This window comes from Puma concolor, chromosome A1 (assembly GCF_028749965.1).
Source record: "Puma concolor isolate L17-30 chromosome A1, mPumCon1.1.hap2, whole genome shotgun sequence".
NCBI classification, from domain to species: domain Eukaryota; kingdom Metazoa; phylum Chordata; class Mammalia; order Carnivora; family Felidae; genus Puma; species Puma concolor.
The window spans coordinates 8,754,653-8,778,815 of record NC_141667.1 but is presented as its reverse complement, the minus strand read 5'-3'; the positions used below and the strand labels follow the sequence as shown (position 1 = coordinate 8,778,815).

Genomic DNA, 24,163 nt, shown 5'->3' with positions numbered 1-24,163 from the left:
TTTGGTGCTGAAGATCTGTGAGTCCTCGGTGATACGCAGGCATAGAAACAGGAACAGGAACGTGGCTGCCCTCATTCAGCAGGGCCACCCAGGGTGAGTCCCTCCCAATCCCAGTTCTTTGGGACAGGAATGGGTGGCATGCACAACAAGATTTCCTTATTCGGATACAATATTCAGATATCTGGGAAAGTCTAGATTAAACGAAGTTCACCAAGTGGTTTCATTTTGTCTCACTGAAGGACTGACGGGGCCCTTCCTTTGCTACTCTGCATGGCAAATTTCTGAGGGTCAGGCGCAGCATTTCCCACACTTAGGCTACAGAGAAACCTTTTCTAGAACACAGCATGCTAAAGCACTGGTATTCCTGGGATCTGTCATAGAGGAGGGAAAGCCGCAGGGTGGGTGTGAGCCCAGTTCTCAGCCAAGCACTGTTGTTGCGTCTTCTTACGTTGCGTAGTCAAAGAGCCCATGTAAATTGTTTATTGATTTATCAGCAAACACGTTATTAGATGTCACCCTGTCCTCAGTGTGCATTACCATTGGGAACGTCTGTGACATGTTTAAGCTAACGAGACACAGCTCCTATGCTGTGACTGTAGAACGACTGATCGGATAGATGAATTACATGGCAGGTGTCACACAGGAGGTGAAATTACACCTGTGATTTTACCTGTGTAGCATGCATGAACAACATATAGAGCTGACAAGTCTCTATGTTGGGCACCTGAAACTAATGTAGTTTGTGTGTAATCTGTACTCAAAAAACCTTTTTAGAAAGGAAGATTATACCTTGGAAAGAGCTCAGAGGCAAGAGAGAGGAGGGGTGGTCGGAGAGGGGAGCTTCGAGCTGGGAGACTCACAGAAAGGGACCAAAGCCAAGAGACAGTTAGCTCTGCGACCTGACACACATCATCTAATCTCTCTGGGCTTCGTTTGTCGTTGTGAATTGCACCTGCTGTTCTTATGCCCCCACGGAAATGCTAAGTAGAAATTGAAACAATAGATGTGACTTTTCTTGAAAAAGTTAAGCTACTCTATAATGTAATCGATGAGTAGTGGCATATGAAGAAAACCTGTAGCTGATTCCCTGTCTTTGTGACCTTTGTTGAGACTAATTTTTATTTTGGCAGAGGGGTAGATGGATTTGAGAAGGCAATACAAGGGACTGCAGTGTTGTAATTCACCATTATTTACATTAATCATTGTGTTACTGTTATCCCAAAGCGCCAATGTCAGGTCAGAGGACTACCTTCAGGTTCTCTTCCTGAAAACCAACTTAGCTTATGAAAATGCCAATCTCATCGTGTCTCATGCTATTGTCTGCTGAAATTTTCATCCTGGGAGAGTTCTTAGGTCTTTGCTGGATAACAATCTTGACCTAAAAATAAAGAGCCTTCCTAGGTTTCTCCCCTGAGGCTAGAGTCAGTGAGTTTAAGTTTTCACCTTTACCTCCTTTCTGCTAAAATTAGACAATGAATTAGCACAATTTTTTTGGCTATCATGCTAAATATTTCATCAAATTATTTAAAACCTGTTATAATGTGTCATATCAGTTGCTTGACTCATTTTCAGTATTTCCCAAAAATCATCTTATTTCCAGTTCAAAAGGTGCTTCAGCAAGCTTCCTGCCATTTTTTAATTAACTGCCATTTTTATTTTTAGAGCAATTCTTATACAAATTAAATATGCTTATCTTAGCCACCTCCTTGTCCGTATTTCTACTCATTACCTTACCTCTCAACAAGTATGACATTTTCAAAATCTAACACAGTGAAATCCTCTGGATAAGAGCTCAAGGTGCTAAAAGGTACAATCCCTTTTGTCTTCTAAACAGGTGGAAGGGGTTATTTATTTGGCGGTAATAATTCTTGAGAGAACTGTGCACCATCCACTAGAAACCTATAAAATTCTGCATTGTTTAATATTATTTCCATTCAGAGGGCTGAGTTCTTGTTTGAATCATTTTTGCAGACCAATTGCTTATCAATCCTGGCATGTGAAATAGGTCCTTATATGTGTTATAAGGCTGCACTTGTTTTCTAAAATCATAGTTTTGATACAAAAAGCATAAGGAATTTTTGGGTTTCTTCCAGAATTTGTCTCAACTTTTGCCCACAGCAACCACTGATACCTTGGCTCCAGCTTATCCCATTCTACTATGCCTTTCTGTGTGTGTGTGTGTGTGTGTGTCTTTCTCTCTCTCTCTCTCTCTCTCTCTCTCTCTTTGGATAAATCTTTAATCAATTAAAGCAACCGGCAGATCCATAAAAGAAGGTTCATTTTAATAAATAAACGTTGAAAAAAAAAATTAAAAAAAAAAAAAGAAGGTTCATTTTTTGGAAAAATCAATGCATCTCATTTAAATATTTATTCGAACCCAGCAGGAGCGAAGGATTAGATGTGGAGATGAACAGGTCTCATTCCGGGAAAAAGGGACTGGCATGATTAGATCAGAGGGCTGGTGTTGCCACAACTATTTTCCAGTCTGTGAAAGGGAAATGTAGAGACAGAAGCATCAAGAGAAAGGAATTTTTACTTATGAAATGTTGCAAGGCATCCAGACTTCATAAGAACCAGCCTTCCACATTTAAAATACAGAAGTACTTGGGGCGCCTGGGTGGCGCAGTCGGTTAAGCGTCCGACTTCAGCCAGGTTGCGATCTCGCGGTCCGGGAGTTCGAGCCCCGCGTCGGGCTCTGGGCTGATGGCTCAGAGCCTGGAGCCTGTTTCCGATTCTGTGTCTCCCTCTCTCTCTGCCCCTCCCCCATTCATGCTCTGTCTCTCTCTGTCCCAAAAATAAATAAACATTGAAAAAAAAAAATTTTTTAAAAAAAAATACAGAAGTACAGGGATGCCTGGGTGGCTCCGTCCATTGAGCATCTGACTCTTGATTTTGGCTAAGGTCATGATCTCAGGGTTGTGGTATCAAGCCCCACCTCATGTTGAGGCTTCATGTTGAGCATGGAGCCTGCTTAAGATTCTCTCTCTCTCTCTCTCTCTCTCTCTCTCTCTCTCTCATGCTCTCCCCACCCCCCGACCCCTCTTCTCCACTCTCTCTGTATCTATAAAATAAAAATAGTAATAATAACAAAATTAAAAAGTACAATCTTACCATGGTTTGTAAGCTTATTGGTTGATCACTTCATGCTGGACAGTGGTGTTCTCATGAGATAATCATGGCATCTGTCGCAGGTCGGTACTGTGAATGTCAGAGAGAAGGTTGATCCGGGAAGTCAGCAAAGGCTAACAAATGATCCAAACATTCATTTTGGGGTACTAGGATTAGAAGGACCATCCCATATTACTTTTTCTTTTTTTGATTTGTTTCCCTGGGTTGATTTTCTGGTTTTGTCTTGTTTTCCTGATTCTTCTCTGTGATAAGCTCGTGATATGCACGTGGTCATGACGGAGACGGAACGTGGTACCGGTGCTCCTTCACAGCCCCTCCTGATGCAGAAGTTCCGCTCGTATGATGAAGATGTCAGCTTAGCAGTTTTGTTATTTGTGACCATCCATCACTTTGATGGTTTACTTTATCTGACCAGTACACAGATGTAGGTATAGCAAGCAGCGTGGATTCATTCACAAAGACTTCTTTGTATGGTTATCAAAGCTAGACCTATATGATAATAAATCTTGAAAGTTAACTTTTGTTTTGTTGGTATATAGCTCCTGGGTTTGTAATTTTGGCCACGTTATTCAGCAGAAATATTGCATTTCCTTTCAGCTCATCTACAGGGACCAGTAACCCAGAACTCTCAGAGTCAACCTCTGCCAGTCTTCACCATCTCCCCCTGTATCTCTCTGAGCTGTAACTTTTCAGTGCCCTGGCCATGCTGCCTGAGGGCAGGGCTCCTTGGGTCATACAGCAGTAACCAAGCCTGGGAGGAGGTTGTAGGCATTAATTCCACCAGTGAAAAGTGCTTGTCTTTTAATGGGCTTGTCATGCCTAATTATATTATATTTCCCTTAATTGTGACATCTATGGATACAGATTTGATTTTTTCAGTTATGCTCTACTAGAAAGAAAGAGAGATTCCAGTTCTCTCCATGAAAACCTAGGGTCAAAGAAAGTAAATAAATTGGTCAAGGCAATTTTTTATATTATTTAACTACTGTTTTAACTTGTGTAGACAAGACCCATCAACATGTCGTTATATTTACAGAATTATTAGTAACTCTCCCTGGTAATTTATTATCTTACCTATTTTAAGAAATTTTTAGTATATTTTTTCCGAATTCTGAATGATTAATTACAACAAAATCCCATTTAAAGATTGTTTTATCAAGTTTTTAGAAGCATAACCTGTGAAATCAAGCGTTTATAAAGACAGAAGAAGTAGAAATAAGGAAGCTTCTAACATGCCCAATTCAAAGTAGAACATTAATGACAATTAAATTTGTTTCACTTAGTCTAAGTAATTAATCCTTGTTCTCTTGATCTTGGGTTAGTTAGCAGTCTTTCAAAGTGAATGAGTTCCGGAAAGCCTGACTGAATCTCTTAGCAGTCTGAGAGATGTTCATTTGGTTGACGATATCACTTCTGCAGGGGCACCTGTAGCCAAGAGCCTAGTTTCTATATTAAGTGTTAAGAGGATGTGTTGGAGCCCTTTAATCAGGCTATTTTGATGTTTCTTCTAACTGACCCAATTACAGACCTGTGGCTCCTGCAGGGGTCTTTGGGCAAGCATGAGAGAAAACCAGAACCCACCCGTTGATGATAGGGCTGAATGGCTGTGATTACTCATCACAACCAATAATAATAAAATTGAGACAATTTTAGCTTTATAAGGTGTTAGGGACTAGCATGAAAGTCAGTATACATTGTGGACAGGGAGGGCACTGAAAACCTCCAGGACCTCATTGTTTATCCCATAAAGATGATGTTAGGATCTTTAAAACCTAGAAATTGAACCTTTCTTTTAAAAACCTGTTGACCATCCCTGTGCCATTCTTTAACACAAAAGGAATCCTGCTTTAACCAAAGTGGAAGGTTCATAAGTGCTGAGGCAGAATAATACTACTTGTCATGATTAAGTGGAGGTCAAGTTTCTCTGGTTTTTATCTGCTAGGTCTTTTTGTCTTGGAAGCCTGATGAAAGTACATTTCCCACACTGGTATTAAACCAAATAAAAGCCTGCAAAAGTGCAAATATCCCTCATTATTTCCAGCATCTTTATTTTATAAAATCAGGAAGAAAATTCCTTGATATTACCCAGCAGCAGTCCGGGAACCCTAAGATGATTTTAGATGTAAAAGACATTGTTTAAAGTTTTATTAATTTGACGATGGGGTGTAGACTTGGGGAAGACAATTTCAAAAAGGGTTCTCAGGGGACAGAAGATACGAATATAAGTCTTTAGTGTGTAAAGACAAGAAATAACTGCAGCTTGATTCAGAACTTTCCCATGTGAACAAGAATTCAAACGTTTTCAATAGCCAAGAAACACCATCTTGAATGCTTCACCTCTTTGGTCTGTAAGCCACAGAAGCCAGTTTTATAATACAGATTTTTTTGGCATATGTTTTCTCCTCTTTTATAATAAACTGTTTTTATAGATACCCTTATAATGTATACAGTGACAGATTTTATGATACATGAGGGCCAGTCATTCCCCAAGGAGAAAGAAAAGGTCCTGGTCACATTATATAAAGAGTTATGGCTATTGACAGAGCATTGTAAAAGGCTAGCACTCACTCTTTGGCAAAGGGGGCAAAGGCTCTTTTCACGTTTATCTACAGACACACAATCACGTTAAAATCAGCACCTCACTTTCATATCTTCAACCACCGATCAAAAGTAACTTCAGAGTGGAGAGAGGATTCTGGCAAAGTGGCAGAGTAGGAAGCACCAGGAATCTGGCTACCCACATTGGCAGAATCTATCTGATGTATTTTGGAACTCTGAAGTCTAATGAAAGCTGGAAACTTGCAAGGGAAACTTGGAGGGTAAATAGTGATATTAATTTCAGTCAATGTCAGCTCTTAGCACAGTATCAAGTACATATCCCTCACCCCAAACCCCTTGGCAGGCAGCTATGTATGTGTTTCTGAGCAACTTGTGTGCAGCTGGTGGGAACCAGGGTGGGCATTGAGGACTCTGCCCTCCAAGTATAAGGGATCTACAATCTGATCACTGCTCCTTCTGATAATGGAAGTGCTGACATAGAGATAGGCAGCCATTTTTGCACACCTCACACTGTTGCAAGCCCCTTCCCCTCTGGCCGAGGTGACTTCCAGGGGATTTCAAGTGTTGGAACCCTCCCTTCCCCTTCAATTCATTTTTCTTCCCTTTTGGGAGCAAGACTTTAAGGACTAGGAGATTCATGAGCAAATGCATATGCAGAGGAAATTAACAGCCCCCCACATTCCTGGAGAAAGGCACAAATTCAGAAAAGACCTGAGAGGACTTTCAGGTTTATACCTCAGGCTGATCCTCTGGACGCCTATAACAATCAAAACAAAAACAAAAACTAAAAAAACAGCAAACTTGGGGAAGGGGAAGAATCTAATTTCCAGGGTTACATAAGGTGTCATAGACTCTGGGTCTGGAGTTCTGTCTTATCCAGCAAGAGAACAGATGCAGGATTGAAATGTGAGAGAGGCTAATGTCCAGGAGGAGATAAGAGCCCCACGTCAGGGTCCTTGCTCCATTTTTATTAGGATCAGAAGGCTTGCAAGCATGATAGGCGTGCACAAAGAGACAGTGAAACTGTGAACACTAATTCATGGGAATGAGGGGAAAAGGGGTTATTGAAGATATGTGATGTTTGGGGTTTGGGTCAATGCAAAACAAAATCCTGACACCAGGAACGAGGTGCCACCTCTGTTTACCTAAACTGCCTAGGGGAAAAGAAAGACAGAGCATGCTACCTCAGGGTCAACAAGGCACTCTTCTTTTGCTAATTAGCTGCGCTTTGGGCAACTTTGCCTTGCTGCAGTCTATAGCCCTGTTTACATGTTTACCTATTTTGGTCCTTCCGTCCTGTGAAAGCAGCTTTCTGCTATTGTACTAAGTTGGGGGACATTTCCACCCTGAATACCTAATCTTGTTTACCTCATTTTGGATGTTTCCATCCTGAGATTTCCTATTCCTATGCCTTTGTCCTATACTGGGGGCCTTTGCCCTGTTTACCTAATCTTGTTTTACCGAATCTTTGATGCATACGTCCTGTGGCTTTCTATTTCTTTATGACTTGTTAACCTCCATCGTTGCAAGCTCAGGGAATTCCTGTGCTTATTCCCCACAATAAGATTCCAGTGTCTACTTGTACACATGTACACACACACACACACACAAACCCATAAGGCATATAAAGAAAGTATGGCTCGCTCAAAGGAAAAAAATAAGCCGACAAACCTATCCCTGAAAAAGACCAGATGGCAGACCTACTAGACAAAGACTTTAAAGCAACTATGTTAAAGATGCTCAAAGAACTAAAAACTGATGTGGAGAAAGCCAAGCAAATGATGTAGGGATAAAATTGAAATATTATTAAAGAGATAGAAAATCTAAAAGGAAATTTAAGAAAGGAATTCTAGAGCTGAAAATTACAATAACTGAAATGAAAACTTCACTAGAGGGATTCAGAGGTAGCTCTGAGTAAGCGGAAGAATCCGTGAACTTGAAGACAGGACAGCTGAAATCATCAAATTCTAGGGATGGAAAGAAAAAAAAATGAAGAAAAGTGAAAATGTTGCAGAGCAACATACACATTGTGGAAGTCTCAGAAGGAGGAGAGAAAGAGAAAGCGTCAGAGAGATTATTTGAAGAAATAATGCCTGAATACTTCTCAAATTTGATGAAAGATGTGAATATAAACATCCAAGAAGCTCAACCAGCTCTAAGTAAGATAAACCAAAGGGACCCATACAGACACACATAATCGAATTGTCCGAAGACTAGGACAGAGAGTATCTTGAAATTAGCAAAAGAGAAGTGACTCATCACATAAAAAAAAAAAGATCCCCATTAAGATTATAAGCAGATTTCTCATCAGATTCTTTGGAGGTCAGAAGGTAATGGGCTGATTTTCAAAGTGCTGAAAAAAACCTATCAATCAAGAATCCTATATTTCAAAAGTGAAGAAGAAAGACATTCCCAGGTAAATAAAAGCTGAGGGAGTTTATCACTAGAACTTTCCTACAAGGAAAGGTAATCCTGAAATTTGGAATAAAGTGACTCAAAGCCATATGAAGAAATACAGATCTTAGTAAAGTTAAATACAGGGGGTAATTATAAAAGCTAGTACTATTATAATGACAGTTTGTAACTCCTGTTTTTCATGTTTTCTACATGATTTAAGAGATTGATGCATTAAGAAAAACATTCATTTTTTTTATTTTTTAAAACTGTTTTGTAAATATTTATTTATTTGAGAGAGAGGGAGAGAGTGTGCACACAAGCAGGTGAGGGGCAGAGAGAAAGGGAGAGAGAAAATCCTAAGCAGGCTCCACACTGTCAGCACAGAGCCTGATGTGAGGCTCAATTCCACAAACCATGAGATCATGACCTGAACCGGAATCAAGAGTCAGACACTTAACCAACTGAGCCACCCAAGCACCCCCCCCCCACCAAAACAATTATTTTATGTTTTTTGGACATACGATATACAAAGGTGGAATTTTGTGATGTCCATCACTGAAAAGGGTGGGGGTAGAACTACATATGAGCAAGTTTTTATATGTTATCGAAGTAAGATGGTATAAATTTAGAGTTTTATAATTTCAGGGTATTATATGTAATCCACATGGTAACCACAACAAAAATAGTTACAGAATATATACAAAAATTAATAAGGGAATTAAAACATTTCACTATAAAAATAATCAAATAAACACAAAAGAGACAGTAATGCAGGAAATGAGGGACAAAAAAAGCCATAATCTATATACAAAACAAATAGCAAAGTAACACAAGTAAGGTCCTCCTTATCAGTAATTATTTTAAATATAAATTGATTACACTCTCCAGTCAAAAAACAGAATGGCAGAATGGATTTAAAAACATGATCCAACTATAGGCTGTCTATAAGGAGACTCACTTTAGATCCAAATGTTGCGGGTGAGAGAGAGTCTGTGTCATGTGAATGGAGATCTCAATCCTTGGAGTCCCCACAAGATTTACATGGGCGTCTCCACTCAGAATAATGACAGCTAGAAGGAAATTAGCACCAACCAGTTTATTAACATGAAAGTACACTCTCAAGGTGGGAGAGCTGGGCATGAAGTGGAAATGGCCTCTAGGGTGTTTTGGGATTGGGTGTTACTGGGTCTCTCCGGACTGGGAGGAGTGTGACCTACAGTGGGGTGGTCTCTAACGGGGACTGTTTCCAGTGATTTGGGAGATTCCTTCCACAGGTTGGGAGGGGGAATTTTTGACCCTACAAGGTTTGTAGAGCAGCTGTCATGGAAGCCTTCCTCCATTGGTTGGGGCTGTTCCCACAATGCAAATTAATTATAATGAGTCTAGGGATTACCCTGGGGCAGAGGTGGAAGAGGAGAGCATGTGCTCTGCACCTGTTCTGGCTCTTTGGTCTGGCAGCCCCAAGGTCTTGGAAGCCACAAGGTCAGGATGTCGTGCCCCAGGACTTCTGCTGGGTAGCTTATTTGTCACCATCCTTGCCTCCAACTAGTATCTCTGTCATTCCCCTTCAAGGACTTGGGACTCTGCCCCAGGGTGTTCCTCCCACCACTCAGGTCTAGCTTCTACCTAACACAAAGACATAAACAGATGGAAAGTGAAACAAGAGTTGTACACCCATGTTCACAGCAGCATTGGTCACTCTAGTTAAAATGAGGGAGCAACTCAAGTATCCGTCAACAGATGAATGGAGAAGCAAAATGTGGTATATACATATATGGAACAGTATTCAGCCTTAAATAGGAAGGGCATGTTGACATATGCTACGATATGGATGAAGCTTAAGGATACCATGCTAAGTGAAATAAGTCAGTCACATAAAGATGTATACTAGGGGCATCTGGGTGGCTCAGTGGGCTAAGCGTCCAGCTTCAGCTCAGGTCATGATCTCATGGTTCGTGAGTTCGAGCCCCACACTGGGCTCTGTGCTGACAGCATGGAGCCTGCTTCAGATCCTCTGTCTCCCTCTCTCTGTGTCTCTGCCCCACTTGTGCTCTCACTATCTCTCTCTCAAAAATATTTTTTAAAAAAGATATATGCTGTATGCTTCCACTTGTATGAGGTACTTAGAGTAGTCAAAATCATAGCGATAGAAAGTAGAATGTTAGGGTGTTATTGTTTAATGATAGAGAGTTTCAGTTTTGCAAGATGAAAACAGTTCTGGAGATGGATGGTGGTGATAGTTGCCCAATACAGACTTACTTAATATCACTGAATTGTATACTTAAAAGTGGACAAGATGCTACATTTTATGATATGTGTATTCTGCCACAGCACAAAAAAAAAAAAAGAAGAAGGAGAAAAATTGGAAAAGAAAATAGTAAATTTAGAGCATCTTGGCAAAAACTCATAGGGCCAGGCTTAGCAGCCCCAGAAACAAAGAAGTCAAAGAGGTGTTAAGGCCTCAGTTGAAGGGGTCATGATGTTCCTGACCCAGCACTGCTCTCCATTCCAGCCGTTGTTAAAATTATCTTTTCTCTAACATTGCTTTGAGAGAGATTTAAGTTTAGAAAGACATGTGAGTCATCACAAAGACCAGCTATCCAGCGGACTCTATCAATGATCAAAAGAGATACATAATCAATGTAGGAAGGGACTCCAGTGACTTCTGTGATGTCGGCCACCTTACAGCGGCTAGACCACAAAGCACTGTTCAATATTGCTGTCACCGACGGGGAACCGAGTAGTGGTGCACAGATCAATACCACAAATAAACGTAGTCCTGAAATGGAAATAGAAGCAGAATCATAAACAGACAGACAACCCAGGAGCAGAAGCAGCCAGCAGGAACGGAGCCCTGTGGCGCCATCACGAAATCTCCACCAGCCCTTGTCTGCACTTGCTCTGCAAAGGGTGCCCTTCTTGGACAGCATAGTTGCTCAGGTCCCCAATTCCGTCTGCGCCTTTGTGGGCCCAGCACTCTAAACGGATGATTCCAGAAAGAAGCATTCTAAAGAAATATTTTTATTTTTCAATTTTTTAGAGATTCTGAATTTAGAAAACTAGCTCAACAAATCTTTTTTTTTTTAAGAGAGAGGAGAGAGCGAGAAAGAAAGAGAGAGCAAAAGCAGGAGAAGGAGAGAGAGAGAGAATATGAATCTCAAGTAGGCTCCATGCTGTCTGCACAGAACCTGACTCAGGGCTCCATCTCACAAACTGTGAGATCATGACCTGGGCCAAAATCAGGAGTGGGATGCTTAACGGACTGAGCCACGCAGGCACCCCACAACAGATCTTAAACACTTCAGTGTTTAAAGGGAACACACAGAGACACAGGTAGGCACACAGGTGCATGGAGGAAAGGGTATCAAAGTTACAAGGTTACAGTTAGTCTGTCATCGATGGAAACTCGGGGTATTTCTTACACACTCATGATATCTCCGCTGGTCATTTCATACCAGAATTGCACACCAGAAATAGTGTTATTTTCATCAGAGACGAGGTAACTTAGAAGAAACGACCCACGTATGCGTCTCTACCAGGAACTTGAGCAAAACGGAGCAATCTGTTCATTGGCAGTGGTGTTGGTGGTGGCGGAGTTGTGTTTTGTTTTGTTTCAATCTGAGGGAGCAGCGTGCTTTTCTTTTCTTTTTCTCACATGCGATTCTACGACAGTGGCTACTGGGGAGCACAGTTCTTGCAAACGGAGGCAGGCCAAGGCATCCACTTGGCTTTCACAAATCTGGGCGTCTTTGGAACCTGATGACCAGTGGGGTCTCCCTGATGGAACCTTGCTGTGTTGTTCTCCCGTATCACATATCAGGTTAAATAATTCTGCGTGTTTTTCTTTGTGCGAAGAAAGTATGATAGACTCTAACTTGTCCGCTATTATTAAAAGTTTTAAATTCACTTGGTTTTCACGACCCACCTCGTTGTTCCAGCGAGAGACTTCTGACCCCTTTTTCCTCCATTCCCCCACCACCACCAGTGTTTCGCGGTCAGTTTCATCCTGGGATTCTCCATGATGGCTGGCTGCTGTCCTGTCCCTGACCCACAGCCACCTTTTTGTGGTCACAAGTCCTTGTTTTTGTTCCAAAATATTACAGTTGCCTGTTAATTGAATCATTCTATGAATGAATCATTCTGTGACTTTCAGTCTGTGCCGTCCCATTCAGTTATTTTTAAGCCAATCAAATCCAGAGAAAGGGGGAGTGGCTCTCTCTGCAGTGGTTGCTGATGCCACTGGCCTTTCCGTGGCCTCAGCTCCCGTGCCTCCTGCCAGACTCAATGCCAAGGTGACACCTGTCTGCTTATGATCTCCTTTGCACCCACATGCATTCCAATGCACCACGAGGGTGCCGCTGGTCTCCAGGTGTCCTTGACATTCCAGACCCAAGAAGAACCTCCAGTATTCCTCCTCCAGGTTCCTAAGGAGATGCCATCCATCTGGGCATCCAGCCACGCTCCTCCTTAGCCTGTGAAGAGCCTTCCCTCTGTCCATCTCTGTCTCTGAAACCAAACTGAGACAAAACAAAAACCAACCTGATCCCCTTCGTGGTGTTAGACTGAAAAACTTGCAGTTTGGCTCACCTGCCTCACAACTTTTTCTCATTGCCTCTGTGGCACAAAAATTAGTTCCTAAAGAAGGTTAACTCCTTTTTTTCTAATGTTTATTGATTTAGAGAGAGGGAGAGAGAGTGCAGGCAGGGGAGGGGCAGAGAGAGAGGGAAAGAGAGAATCTCAAGAACTCCTTTTTTTCTAATGTTTGTTTGTTTGTTTGTTTAGCACAAACTGGGGGGGGGGGGCGCAGAAAGTGAGGGAGAAAGAGAATCCCAAACTGACTCCATGCTGTCAGCTCAGATCCTACTGATGCAGGGCTCCATCTCATGAACCTGAGTCAAAATCAAGAGTCGGATGCGTAACCAACTGAGCCACCCAGGCACCTGAGGATTAACTCTTTTTACCTCCAAAGAAACCTCAGACCTCAGAGACCCAGAAGCTTGACTGGGGGGCAGAAGACAGAGTACCTCTTATTTATTGGTAGCAGCAAAGTCTTCTTAGCTCTTTCTAATGTTTAGAAACTTAGGGAACAAAAAAAATATGTGACATTGAATAATTACAGGCAAAAGCCACCTTGTGCTGTAATGCTCAGAATTTCAGCAGAAGTTCAGAGAAACAGAGTTTTATTGTCAAGAGAAAGACTACATGTTTCTCCAAACTTCAGTCTTTCTATTCTGAAACCTTCCTTCTTGCGGTACCAGAATTCTCTTTGTAAGATATCAACTTGGCCTTGGAGCTCCCCTAACCCACAGAACAAAATCTGAATGCTGACTTCCCATGTCAGTCCCTCCATGGTAACCCCAGTGCAGTCTCCCTTCCCTGGACTTCTGTTATTAGCCTGCCACACAAGGTCACTTATGGCTGTAATTATTCTATGCTCCTGTTTTCTCTTTTCCCCACCCAATTAGCCTCCAAGTTTCTGAACACACGCACATGCACACACACACACACACACACACACATACACACAGCTATTCTTGCTATGCAAATTTCACATGATGATAGGATTCAAGTTCTAGTATGAGAAGACATCTTTTCTCAGAAGCATAATCGAAGGCTAAAACAATTGTATGCCCTTTAGAGAATTAACAAACTTTGTCCAGAGGTTTTCCCCTCTATGGAGTGATTTTACTTGATTTGTTTCTTCACTTGGATGGTCAAAAATTTAGACTAAAATGTATCCCTCCACATAGACTAATAAATAGATATATGAAAAATCTCCAATTGTCCAGTGAAATGTCAGTGAACTGTATTGGAAATATTAGAAATAAAATCATTCCAATGGGTTTCCTTGACAGGTGATGGTAGGTAATATATGGCGGTGACTCCTATCATTCTCCATGGAATGGAAAACAGTGTTTATACAGCGTCGTGGGGCAGGCGGGGGAGGCTGCTCTGGGAGGAAGCAGTTGCCTGTGTCACCTGAATGTTATGGGGACACCTTGTATTTCATTCTTGGATTTGGAAAGCATGCAAAATGAAACACACCTTCAAATTTATCTGAGATAACTTTTTAACTGACAGTAACAACAAAAACTGGAAAATGCTGCAGCCGAATCTTCTCTCTCTTTTCATTTTTGCTTTCAACCTCAGTGATGTTCAAGGTCACAAACAGTCTTCCATACTCCGTCAGGAGCGTGAATGCCCCTGTATGCCCAGTGATTGAAATAGCTTTCTGTTCCCTTCCTCTATCACTTCCCTTAGGAAGAAAAATTTTAATCCATCCCCCCATTCATCCATCTTCTCACATCTGTGGAACTCAGATTTGCCTTACGATATAATCTCTGGGGGTTAATGACCTGATGAAGCCCCGGCATGCTGAGCTCAGCAAAAGGAAAATCTTAGCCAGAGCCGAGTGTGATTTAATGATAAATACATACAGCAAGTTGCTCAGAGAACTGCCCATGCACAAAGGATCTTCTCCTAACTATTTTAGATATTGTCTTTAGAAAATAAATATGCTACGCTTGGGGGTTTTCAGGCAAAGCATTTTTGTCAGATACTTCTCAGCTACCATCAAGTGAACGAAGACATTTTCCTATTTCAGTAATTTAGACATCAGCATTTTTTTTTGGCCCAAGCTAAAATAAGCCACCTAAACATAGGATAAGAGCAGATACCAAAATGATATGGGCCTATGTTTTATTTATTAATGCCTGGAATGGAGATGCCATTGCCTTCTCCCATGAGTTCCCTTTCCTTACCCCAGGCACCTCGCACTGGAGGATTAAACAGCAGAAGAGGCTATCCTTTAGGGACATGTATGGAGGAAAAGTATTTCAAATGGCTTTCGGGGGGAGCCTGGGTGGCACAGTCGGTTAAGCGTCCGACTTCAGCCAGGTCACGATCTCGCGGTCCGGGAGTTCGAGCCCCGCGTCAGGCTCTGGGCTGATGGCTCAGAGCCTGGAGCCTGTTTCCGATTCTGTGTCTCCCTCTCTCTCTGACCCTCCCCCGTTCATGCTCTGTCTCTCTCTGTCCCAAAAATAAATAAACATTGAAAAAAAAAATGGCTTTCGGGAGCTAGCTAAATATGTCTAATTGGGGGATAGGAGACAAGGAAGGGATTTTAATTTGGACACGTGCCAATTCCATCTGAAAAATTTAAGAACAGCCAACTTTGCTACAGGCACTCATTTACTTAGTTCCAGAAGTAAATTAATGGAACAGAATTGGAAGCTGCAGGTGGGATGAATTAATGTCTTGCAGGGTTATTGGTAATGCCTAAAATGCTTTGTAAACTAAAAGTACTCCATAAAGATGTCATTATAAGTACCTCTATCATTGAGAGCAGCAAGATTAATAATGATGAAGCAAATTAAGGAAGCAAAGTTGGATTTTATTTTCTTTGTTTTTCACACAAAGGGGAATGTGTCAAATTAGTAAGTGTTAAATGGTAGAACCAGACAATAAATCCCATCAGAGAGACAGGTGGATCATTGGGTTACCAGAGTTCCAAGGACACCTAGTTATACATCATTTGTAAAGCCTCTCTCCCTTGCTTTGAGTGTTTCTCTTTGTTTTATAAGGGCCAGAACTCGGAAGTTATGTATATGACCATGCTGTCCATATGTTGTGGTTTGACTCTGACTTGTTAAATAGTTCAGGCCCCAACGTAGTTCCCATCAAGGTATTTTTGATGTGATGTTCGAATACCATATGTTTTCTTGACTTCAAGAACCATTGACAGCTCACATCTACAGAGTCCCACATCCTCAGTACTCCTCGTGTTTTACATACTTTACACACTTTTACTCATTTAATCTTTGCAACAGCCTTGTGAGATAGGTACCGTTAGTGTTCTTGCTGTACAGGTTTAAAAAGCCTAGGCTTACAGTCATGGACTAACTTGCCCAGAAATTCTATCCCACATCCATCAGAAAGTCCATGCACTCACCATGAGGGAAAAACTGTTCTCTGTATGGGTTCAGTGACTCATGCCCAACAGAGCAGTGACCCAACAGAGAATTTTCAGTGATGAGAAACAGACAATAACGCATTAATGTGGCCTCTTGTGTTCTCGGTTTTTCTCCCCTGTTCATACCATCGCCTCTCCCCTGGTCTTCCATTTTGGCCTCATTTCAATTCTTCCCTTGACTTTTTTCTCCCAAAGGCAAATATGCCATGCGAGACCTCGTCCACAGGCTTCCAGGTGGGAACAACAGCAACAACACAGCGAGCAAGGCCATGTCAGATGACACGGTGACAGCCGTCTGCTGCACCCTGCACGAAGTGATCACCAAGAACATGGAGAACGCCAAGGCCTTACGGGATGCGGGCGGCATCGAGAAGTTGGTTGGCATCTCCAAAAGCAAAGGAGATAAGTAAGTCAGACGGTAACTTCATATCACTGTGGAATGGGTATTGGTAGAATTGGTTCTAAGTATACGCAGCATCCATTGGTTATGGGTAACATTGTTGAATGTCACTGGATATTCAAGAGGAGGGAAATAGCAAATGGTTTCCAGGCTTCCCACCCATGGTGAAAGCTGATTTTAACTGGTAGTCTTGGTGACTGCCATGATACTGGAGAGATACATTTGACAATCCAGCATGCATACACTAGGAAAGACAACCCGCTTAACCTGAGTATGTGAAAGTGTTTTGTGGTTGCTGTTCCTTTGTGGTTGCAGGCCCGGGTGTTCATGATGGATCCACATCCTTGTGCCCTTTCCCTCGTCAGCTGTACAGAGGAAGCCATGCAAGGAGGGCGAGGGAGCACACAGTGGGGAGCCCAAGAACCCATTGCTGACCTGCCATCCTTCCATGCTAGCCATGCGTTTGAGGCAAATAGTTTAGTTTAACAAGTCACTGTGCCTGTCCTTTCCAGTCTAAAACTGAGGAAGGGGCTGCCCTAACATCCAAGAAGTGATAATCAAGTCTTAAAGCATGAATAGAAATTCTGCAGAGGGGATGGTGGTAAGGAAGGACTTCTACACTAGTGCAATAAAGAAAGATAAGGCTCTGTGTCTGACGAGCTGCACTTCCAGGAAATGGAAATGTCCCCCATTTGACTTAAGAATCAATGGTATCTTGCTGCATGCAACCAAAACATATCTTCAGAAGCCAGGGTGTCAGTCTATCAGCAAGCTGTCAATGTTACAGAAACATTCACAAACCTTAATTAAATTTGCCTCCTAGAAATCCCTCAATGTAATCAATGAGATTAAGAGGGTAAACCTTTTGTTACCCAAGGTCTACTTCTTGACTTTCCACTCCCTGCCTCCCCCCATTTCTTCACAACTAAACGCTAAATAATTTTTCTTCCATTATTAAGGGCTGTAAAGGATGTACTTTGAGACTATTTGGAAATTCTCTCTCATTATTTCATTTGATTCAGGATATTACCATTGTATAATAAAAGAAGTCTCTGGTTTCTGGTTAAGAGCTTCAAATAGGTTCAGTCAACAACTTAGTATTAGGATTCGAATACTTTTTTATATCAAGTAGAGAAGCCCCACTGGACTCATGCAGTAATGGTGCCATATAGATAGTTGGCTTGAATTGTATGTTATTATATTGTACTTAAAATAGATTGCTATTCTACATAAACACGAAACCACATGGTTTTCTTCTTCATAGAGCTTCCGTAGAACTTTGGAATGTCTAATTGAAATGCTTACCCGTTTTGAACATTAAGAGCTTAATATGTCAATGCTTTTTTAAGCAAACACACACACACACACACACACACACACACAGACACACACACACACACAATAAAACCATAGTCCACCAAACATTCTGAGCTATTTGTGCATATTCATGAGATGTTCAAAGATTTTTTTTTTCTCTGAAATTTAAGAATAGGGAGTTTGAGGGTGGTCTGGCGTGTGTTAATTTCTTCCAATTGTGTGAACATCCTTACTGTAGCATACATCACTAAATGGGCCTTAAAGAGAAGAGGTGTTTTTATCAGTCCTATGGTCAAAGAAAATTACTTGGTGAAACTAACTTAAAAATCATTTCAGGAAACCATCCATGAAAGAGTGTGTATCCACAATGCCAATCCAGAAAATGGTCCTGATAGGTCTTGTCCAATCTTCATTATTGTTAATGGGAAGTTTCTTTCACTATAGATGATCTCATAACTGTCCTTTGACTTGACTGAAAATTTCTTTTAAGAAAGTCATGTGTTTCATTTCATTAGCCCTTGCCCTTTTTTTCCAAAGTTAATAGTCGAGATTTACACACGAGTTGAATAAGCAGTACTGAACTGGGTTGAGTCAGGCATCTTCCCTACTTTCCTGCTTATCTCAGCCATCCTTCCACATGATTTACCTCTTTTTTATATAATGACTAATTTGGGGATCAAAACAAGGTTTTTATAACCGCAGATAGCCTCATCTCCCACCTACACTTGAATTTGGTTACTGCTTTTCACCGTCCTTAAAAGGAATCCAGAAGAACTGTTCTGAATCTTAGCACTAAACTCACCACTTATCACTCGATTCTGTTATGACATTAGGCGCTGAGATTCCCAAGGCCTTCGACAAGTTTTAACAAAATAGAAATTCTTTATTGAAAGGAGAGTTTTTAAAATTGGGGATTAATCATTGAAAAATGGAGGGAGAGCAGTTTGCTCTGGTTACTTTGTACAGATCTGCCCTCCCTAAAATGTCCTTAAAAATTATTAACAGAAATAAGTTTAATTCAAAACTGATTTGTAAATTCCAGATAGCATAAGGCACAGGTGGAAAAACATGCCTCTCTACAACTCTGTATTTATGTGTTTTATTTCTAAATATACAGAAATTTAAAGTATGCCATGCCATTAATGAGTCGGACTGGTGAGTTGCCAGTCATAGTCTGTTTGAACTGTACAACTCATTGTGTTTTGCTAATACAACCACCAACACTGGGGTTCTGGGGTCCTGCGGCTTTGAGTAGCTGTGCTCAACACCCACGATGAATTGCACCAACGGTGCAGTCACCCCTCATTTGACAGCGTTGGTGAAGATCAGGTGTGGTATAATCATCAATGACTCTTATAGGAATCTCATACTTACTATTTTCAATTCTGGATAACTTAAATTATTCTTTTCACGTCATTTTAAACACCCAGTATGGACATCCTGTCACATCTGTCTCTTTCAAAAGTACATTTGGGTTTTTTTTTCTAAATTTCACAATTATATAGGAAATAGGGTTGACTGTGTCACTGCATTTTGTCATGAGACAGAAAAGCCATTAACAGTCTCAACCGTTACTTGTCAGTAAGGAACTGTGTATTGCGGCTTAGGTTATAATCACTTGTCACATTAGAAACACTCAATTGTTCAGTCCTTCAATCAATAGTTATAGTCTTTCAAGTACAAGTTGCTATGGTATCAGTCTAGTGATGGGTCATGGGTCAAAATTAAAGTATAAAAAAAGCAATGTGTCTTTGACCTTCGCATGTTATGACCCTGTGATGTGTTGGCATTTTAATTGAAAGGTTAAAACCTGCTATTCATTACACATTTGTAGTCTTTTTCTATTTTGTACCCAAGCAAGAAGGAGAAACAAAAAAATTACAGTTTCTGAAGAATTTTTGCATGCTGTGTCTCGACTACCTTACCACTATCTGAATATTAATGCATGTTCCTCAAGAGTTGCTTAACTGTTGTCATGGACAAATATCTAGCTAACAATGATAAAATACAGCAACACATAACATTTAACCTTTGATTGATTATATATATATATAACCTGCATTGATTATATAAGGCTAACACACACCTGTACCTGTATCCATGAAAAGCTCTAAATTCTCTGTCTTTAAATCAAAGGAACCTAATATTACATGTAGCGCATGATACTAACAAAAATTCTGAAATCATTTAGCAACCATGCATTTAGTAAAGGAAAATATGTGTGTTACGTATATACGTTTCATCTTTCATAGTGAAAAAAATTGAATTTATGAGAACGCTACTTTTTTTTCTTTTGAAAACGCATGATATAACTAGTGTTTTCAAACACAGCCAAAATTGTATTTCATCTCAGCGATAAAGATAGTAAGCATGACTGTTACTGTCACCAGTAAGCAAGTGGATGAAGGAACCTTCAACTTACTTGGTCTAAATCGCAAACTTGAAGACCCAGGAAAATAGCAGACATTTAATTGACCATGTATTAACATCCCATAATTCCATCACAAAATGTATGTCCTCACAACCTCCACTTACTCCGGCTCTCCTATCCAACCTCAACCTCATCCCATCTAACCATCTGCTCACTTTCTATTTATTTCAAAAGCCAGTTTATTTCAAAGGCTTTTTTGGTCCCAACTCAGATTTTCTCTTCTGGGAATCTTTGGGCCACTGCCCCACTGGTCAGCTTCAGGTGGGTTCACCTTGGAGTCCTCATGAATGGTTATGTCCTGCCCGACTCCAGGAGTCACCATACACATAGACCAGGGGTCAGCAATCTACAGGCCAGGGGCCACATCCCACCTGCTTTTGCACTGCCTGCTTTTGTAAATAACATTTTATTGGAACGCAGCCACATCCACTCGCTGATGTATTATTTATGACTCCTCTAGCGGTACAGTCACAGGGCTCAGTAGCTGTGATTGAGACCATATGGCCCTCCAAGTGGCGTATATTCATTATCTGACCCTTTATAGAAAAATGCGCCAGCCCCTGAGACAGGCCACAGTGGCACTAACAGCCACTAGAGGGTGCAGCTGTTTATGGAATTGGCCATTAGAATAAAGAATCTACAGGTAATTAATTAATAGCTTCCGCCACCACCAGCCAAAATAACTTCCAAGAATGTGATCATATTAAAGCAACACAGATTTATTGACCTCGTGTCTGTTTGGAGACACAAGTTGGCACCGACCCAAAAGTCGAAATATTTAGCTGTTGTGTGTTTCATAACGATTTTAAAGCCATGACTCAAAAAAAAAATGGTCCGCAGGATGGAACTTTAATTGTACACAGGGCTTTACTTCTAGATGCTTATGCCTTCCTGTATATACATGTGAGAGAGCACGCACACACATCTTCCTTTGCTGCCAGTCCCTTGTGCGTGGTACCATCGGCAAATGGAGAGCAGCTAGCTCCCTGTAATCACGTAGGCATGCGGAACCAACACTATACATGCTCTCAAGCTTCAGCTGAGAAAATGAAATTTTTTTTTTCTTCTTGCTGCTACACAGATATTACACAACACTGCCATTAAAACTCCCAGATCTTGGGGCGCCTGGGTGGCGCAGTCGGTTAAGCGTCCGACTTCAGCCAGGTCACGATCTCGTGGTCCGTGAGTTCGAGCCCCGCGTCGGGCTCTGGGCTGATGGCTCCGAGCCTGGAGCCTGTTTCCGATTCCGTGTCTCCCTCTCTCTCTGCCCCTCCCCCGTTCATGCTCTGTCTCTCTCTGTCCCAAAAATAAATAAACGTTGAAAAAAAAAAAAAAAAAAACTCCCAGATCGGGCCCTTCCCGATCGGTGTGTTTCTCTTCTTTCTTTTCCCCTTTATAGTCAAACACTAAATTTGCATTCGGACTCAAGGCTGTGCTCTTCCTTTTGCATTTTGAAAATTCTTTGCCAAACTGCCTGTGTTCCTATCTCTTGCCCTCATGGGTGTGCCGATGAGAGGAAGGTTGGAGACTGGTGGACCATCCTTTGCACTCCCAGGGGTGGGAGGGAAAGAGCCGGGAGGCCATACGGATGTGGTTTTTTTCTGTAAACGCTGGATCCTGATGAGTCAGTGTCAGTCTGAAACCCAGCTGCCCCACTTTTACCATCTTACGTGTCTTCTCTCTATCAGACACTCTCCAAAAGTGGTCAAGGCCGCATCTCAGGTCCTAAACAGCATGTGGCAGTACCGAGATCTGAGGAGTCTCTACAAAAAGGTAAGATTTGCTTTACCTTCTTGGTCCCTGGTTCACACAGACCCTGAGCCCAAAGACAAAATATCTGGTCACAACCACGTACATTATAGATATGGAAAGTGCTTGTCCAACAGTCCGAGTGACGGAAACACAACTAAAAAGCAGGACAGTCAATGAGGAAGCAGGAGAGAAGGGTCAGCAAGTGTCCCCGAATATACACTAAGATCCAAGAACCTTCTGGATTAGACAGACCCATATGCATAGGGTCTTACCCTAGATTGTCTCACGGAAATGAAAGTAACTGTTTTCCCGAGCTTCCATATTGTACAATAGACTAAAAATTAAAGAACTGAACGATTTTGCCAAAGAAAAAAAAAGCAGGCATCAACAATAATGGTGGAGAGAAGACAGAAAAAAGAAATGTAAAAAGCAATTCAGGAAGTCAAGAAGTGTCACAGCCCAAGAGCAACGAGGAGAAGACCCTACAGCCTGCCCTGTGTGCCTCACCCAACCGTCCCTGAGTTACCACCCAGCAGGAAAGGCCTGATGTTCCTAATGACGGCTGCACATCAGGAGGCAGAGGCTAGGCATTTGTCCTGCACACTCTCAGGAGGCAGGAGGGAGTTTGTATCATACATGTCGCAAGGGTGTTCATCCCCAAAATGGTTTCAAGTGTAAAATCATAAGGGAAAAATGTCACATCTAGAAATTTTGCTCTGTACGTCATTTCCAAGTGATGGTAAATAAAGGGTGTATAACTTTTCCTTTTAGGGTTAGAAGGGGAGAATTTTTTAACAACGTGTCTCAGAAGTTGTTTCTGTTGTTCTTGGGCCAGCAAATGTGGATAGCTTAAAGGATTGATGATCCCATGATAGATTTGAGTGGATGGACAGGGGAAGAGACCATCGTTAATCCCCAGGGAGAATAGTGTAGGCATTGATCTCCGTAGGGATTCAGAAAGCTTAAACAGGACTGGGGTGGGGGGCATGGGCTTCCTCAACAACTGCTGAGAGTACCTCCTTACACCCTCTGGCCACCGGCATGAGAAGGAGGAGGAGCCAACGTCACTGCTGCCTTCATCCCCTAGCCTGCCATTCTTGGGTTGGGAATGTGGGGCCGCGGCAAGAGGTCACATCACAGACAGCAAGACCCATCTTGCCAGAGGGAAATTTTTCTAAGCCAGTGGGAAAAGAGTAAATATTTAATAACTGGTTCTGCTAAGTTGGAGCCTGTGTATAGACTTACCCCAAGGTCTTTCTATCTCCCTTATGCTCTCATTACTTTGCACTTCGAGTTTACAAAGTTTAGCCTATATATTTCTCTTTCAAGATTTTCCTATTTGCTAAGAGCAAGTGTGTTTAAGTTGAAACTGAGATGGCAAAACGCAGTGTTAGGGGAGTGTTGTAGATTAATTATATTCTTTTCTAAATATTTGGCACGTTAGCGTAAGCCCTTCTCTCAAATGTTTTGGGTTACGTTTTGTTTTGCTTGAAATTCACATCCCAGAATCCCTACTTCGTTCCTTCCTGGACTCCTCCAGGAGCCAAATGAATTCTCTCCCAGGGCAGGATCCTTCAGCTGAACAGGCAGCTTGGCATGAAGAACACGCTATCAATTAGAAGGGAACTGGTCGTTCTGAATCGGTGGCTCCGGAAGCTCGATGAAATATTACTGCCTCAAATAAACTCCACTTTCCCTTGGATCCTGAACATTTGTTTGCTGAAATACACCTTCCCCTACTTATGTGCATCGAAGGGGAACTGCTTTTAGAGACTCTACAAGTTATTTGTTGAATACTAGTACAACTTTGCCATCTTAGTTTCTTTCTGTGTCGGTAGTACAGTCCAGAAAGTGTAATTGTCTTTTAATTTTCATGAAGGAGAAAAATGTGTTGACAGGAATTTAATGGAGCTAAAAATCAAGAGCTAAAGATGATTTAAAATGTGTTTCGTGTGAGGACATTCAAGGAGGATGAGCTGGAGAAACTGATGCCAATGTTTTCAGTTGACCCGTGGTGATGTTTTCAGTTGACCCATGATTTAAAAAGGTGGAGAAAGAGCCGTTCTTAATAATTTCCAAATTATGCGGTTGTGAAATGAAATGAGGACCTTTATGCTCAATATCATAATAGCAGAGCTCACCGTTCACAAAAGCTTTTCTTTTTGAAAACTCCTTTGGTGAGACGACCAGATTCATTCATGCTTGT

At 41.6% G+C, this 24,163-nt stretch overlaps 1 protein-coding gene across 5 annotated transcripts in view; it reads left to right on the top strand.

Annotated features, from left to right (window-relative positions):
• The window catches only part of CTNND2 (catenin delta 2), a 945,427-nt gene that overhangs the window by 878,737 nt on the left and 42,527 nt on the right, over positions 1–24,163 (top strand). For all 5 annotated transcript variants that reach the window (XM_086676153.1, XM_086676178.1, XM_086676183.1 and 2 more), the window contains 2 exons: positions 16,253–16,463; positions 21,894–21,978. In XM_086676153.1, the coding sequence (XP_086532279.1) occupies positions 16,253–16,463; positions 21,894–21,978 (296 nt within the window). The remainder of the gene's footprint in view (positions 1–16,252; positions 16,464–21,893; positions 21,979–24,163) is intronic.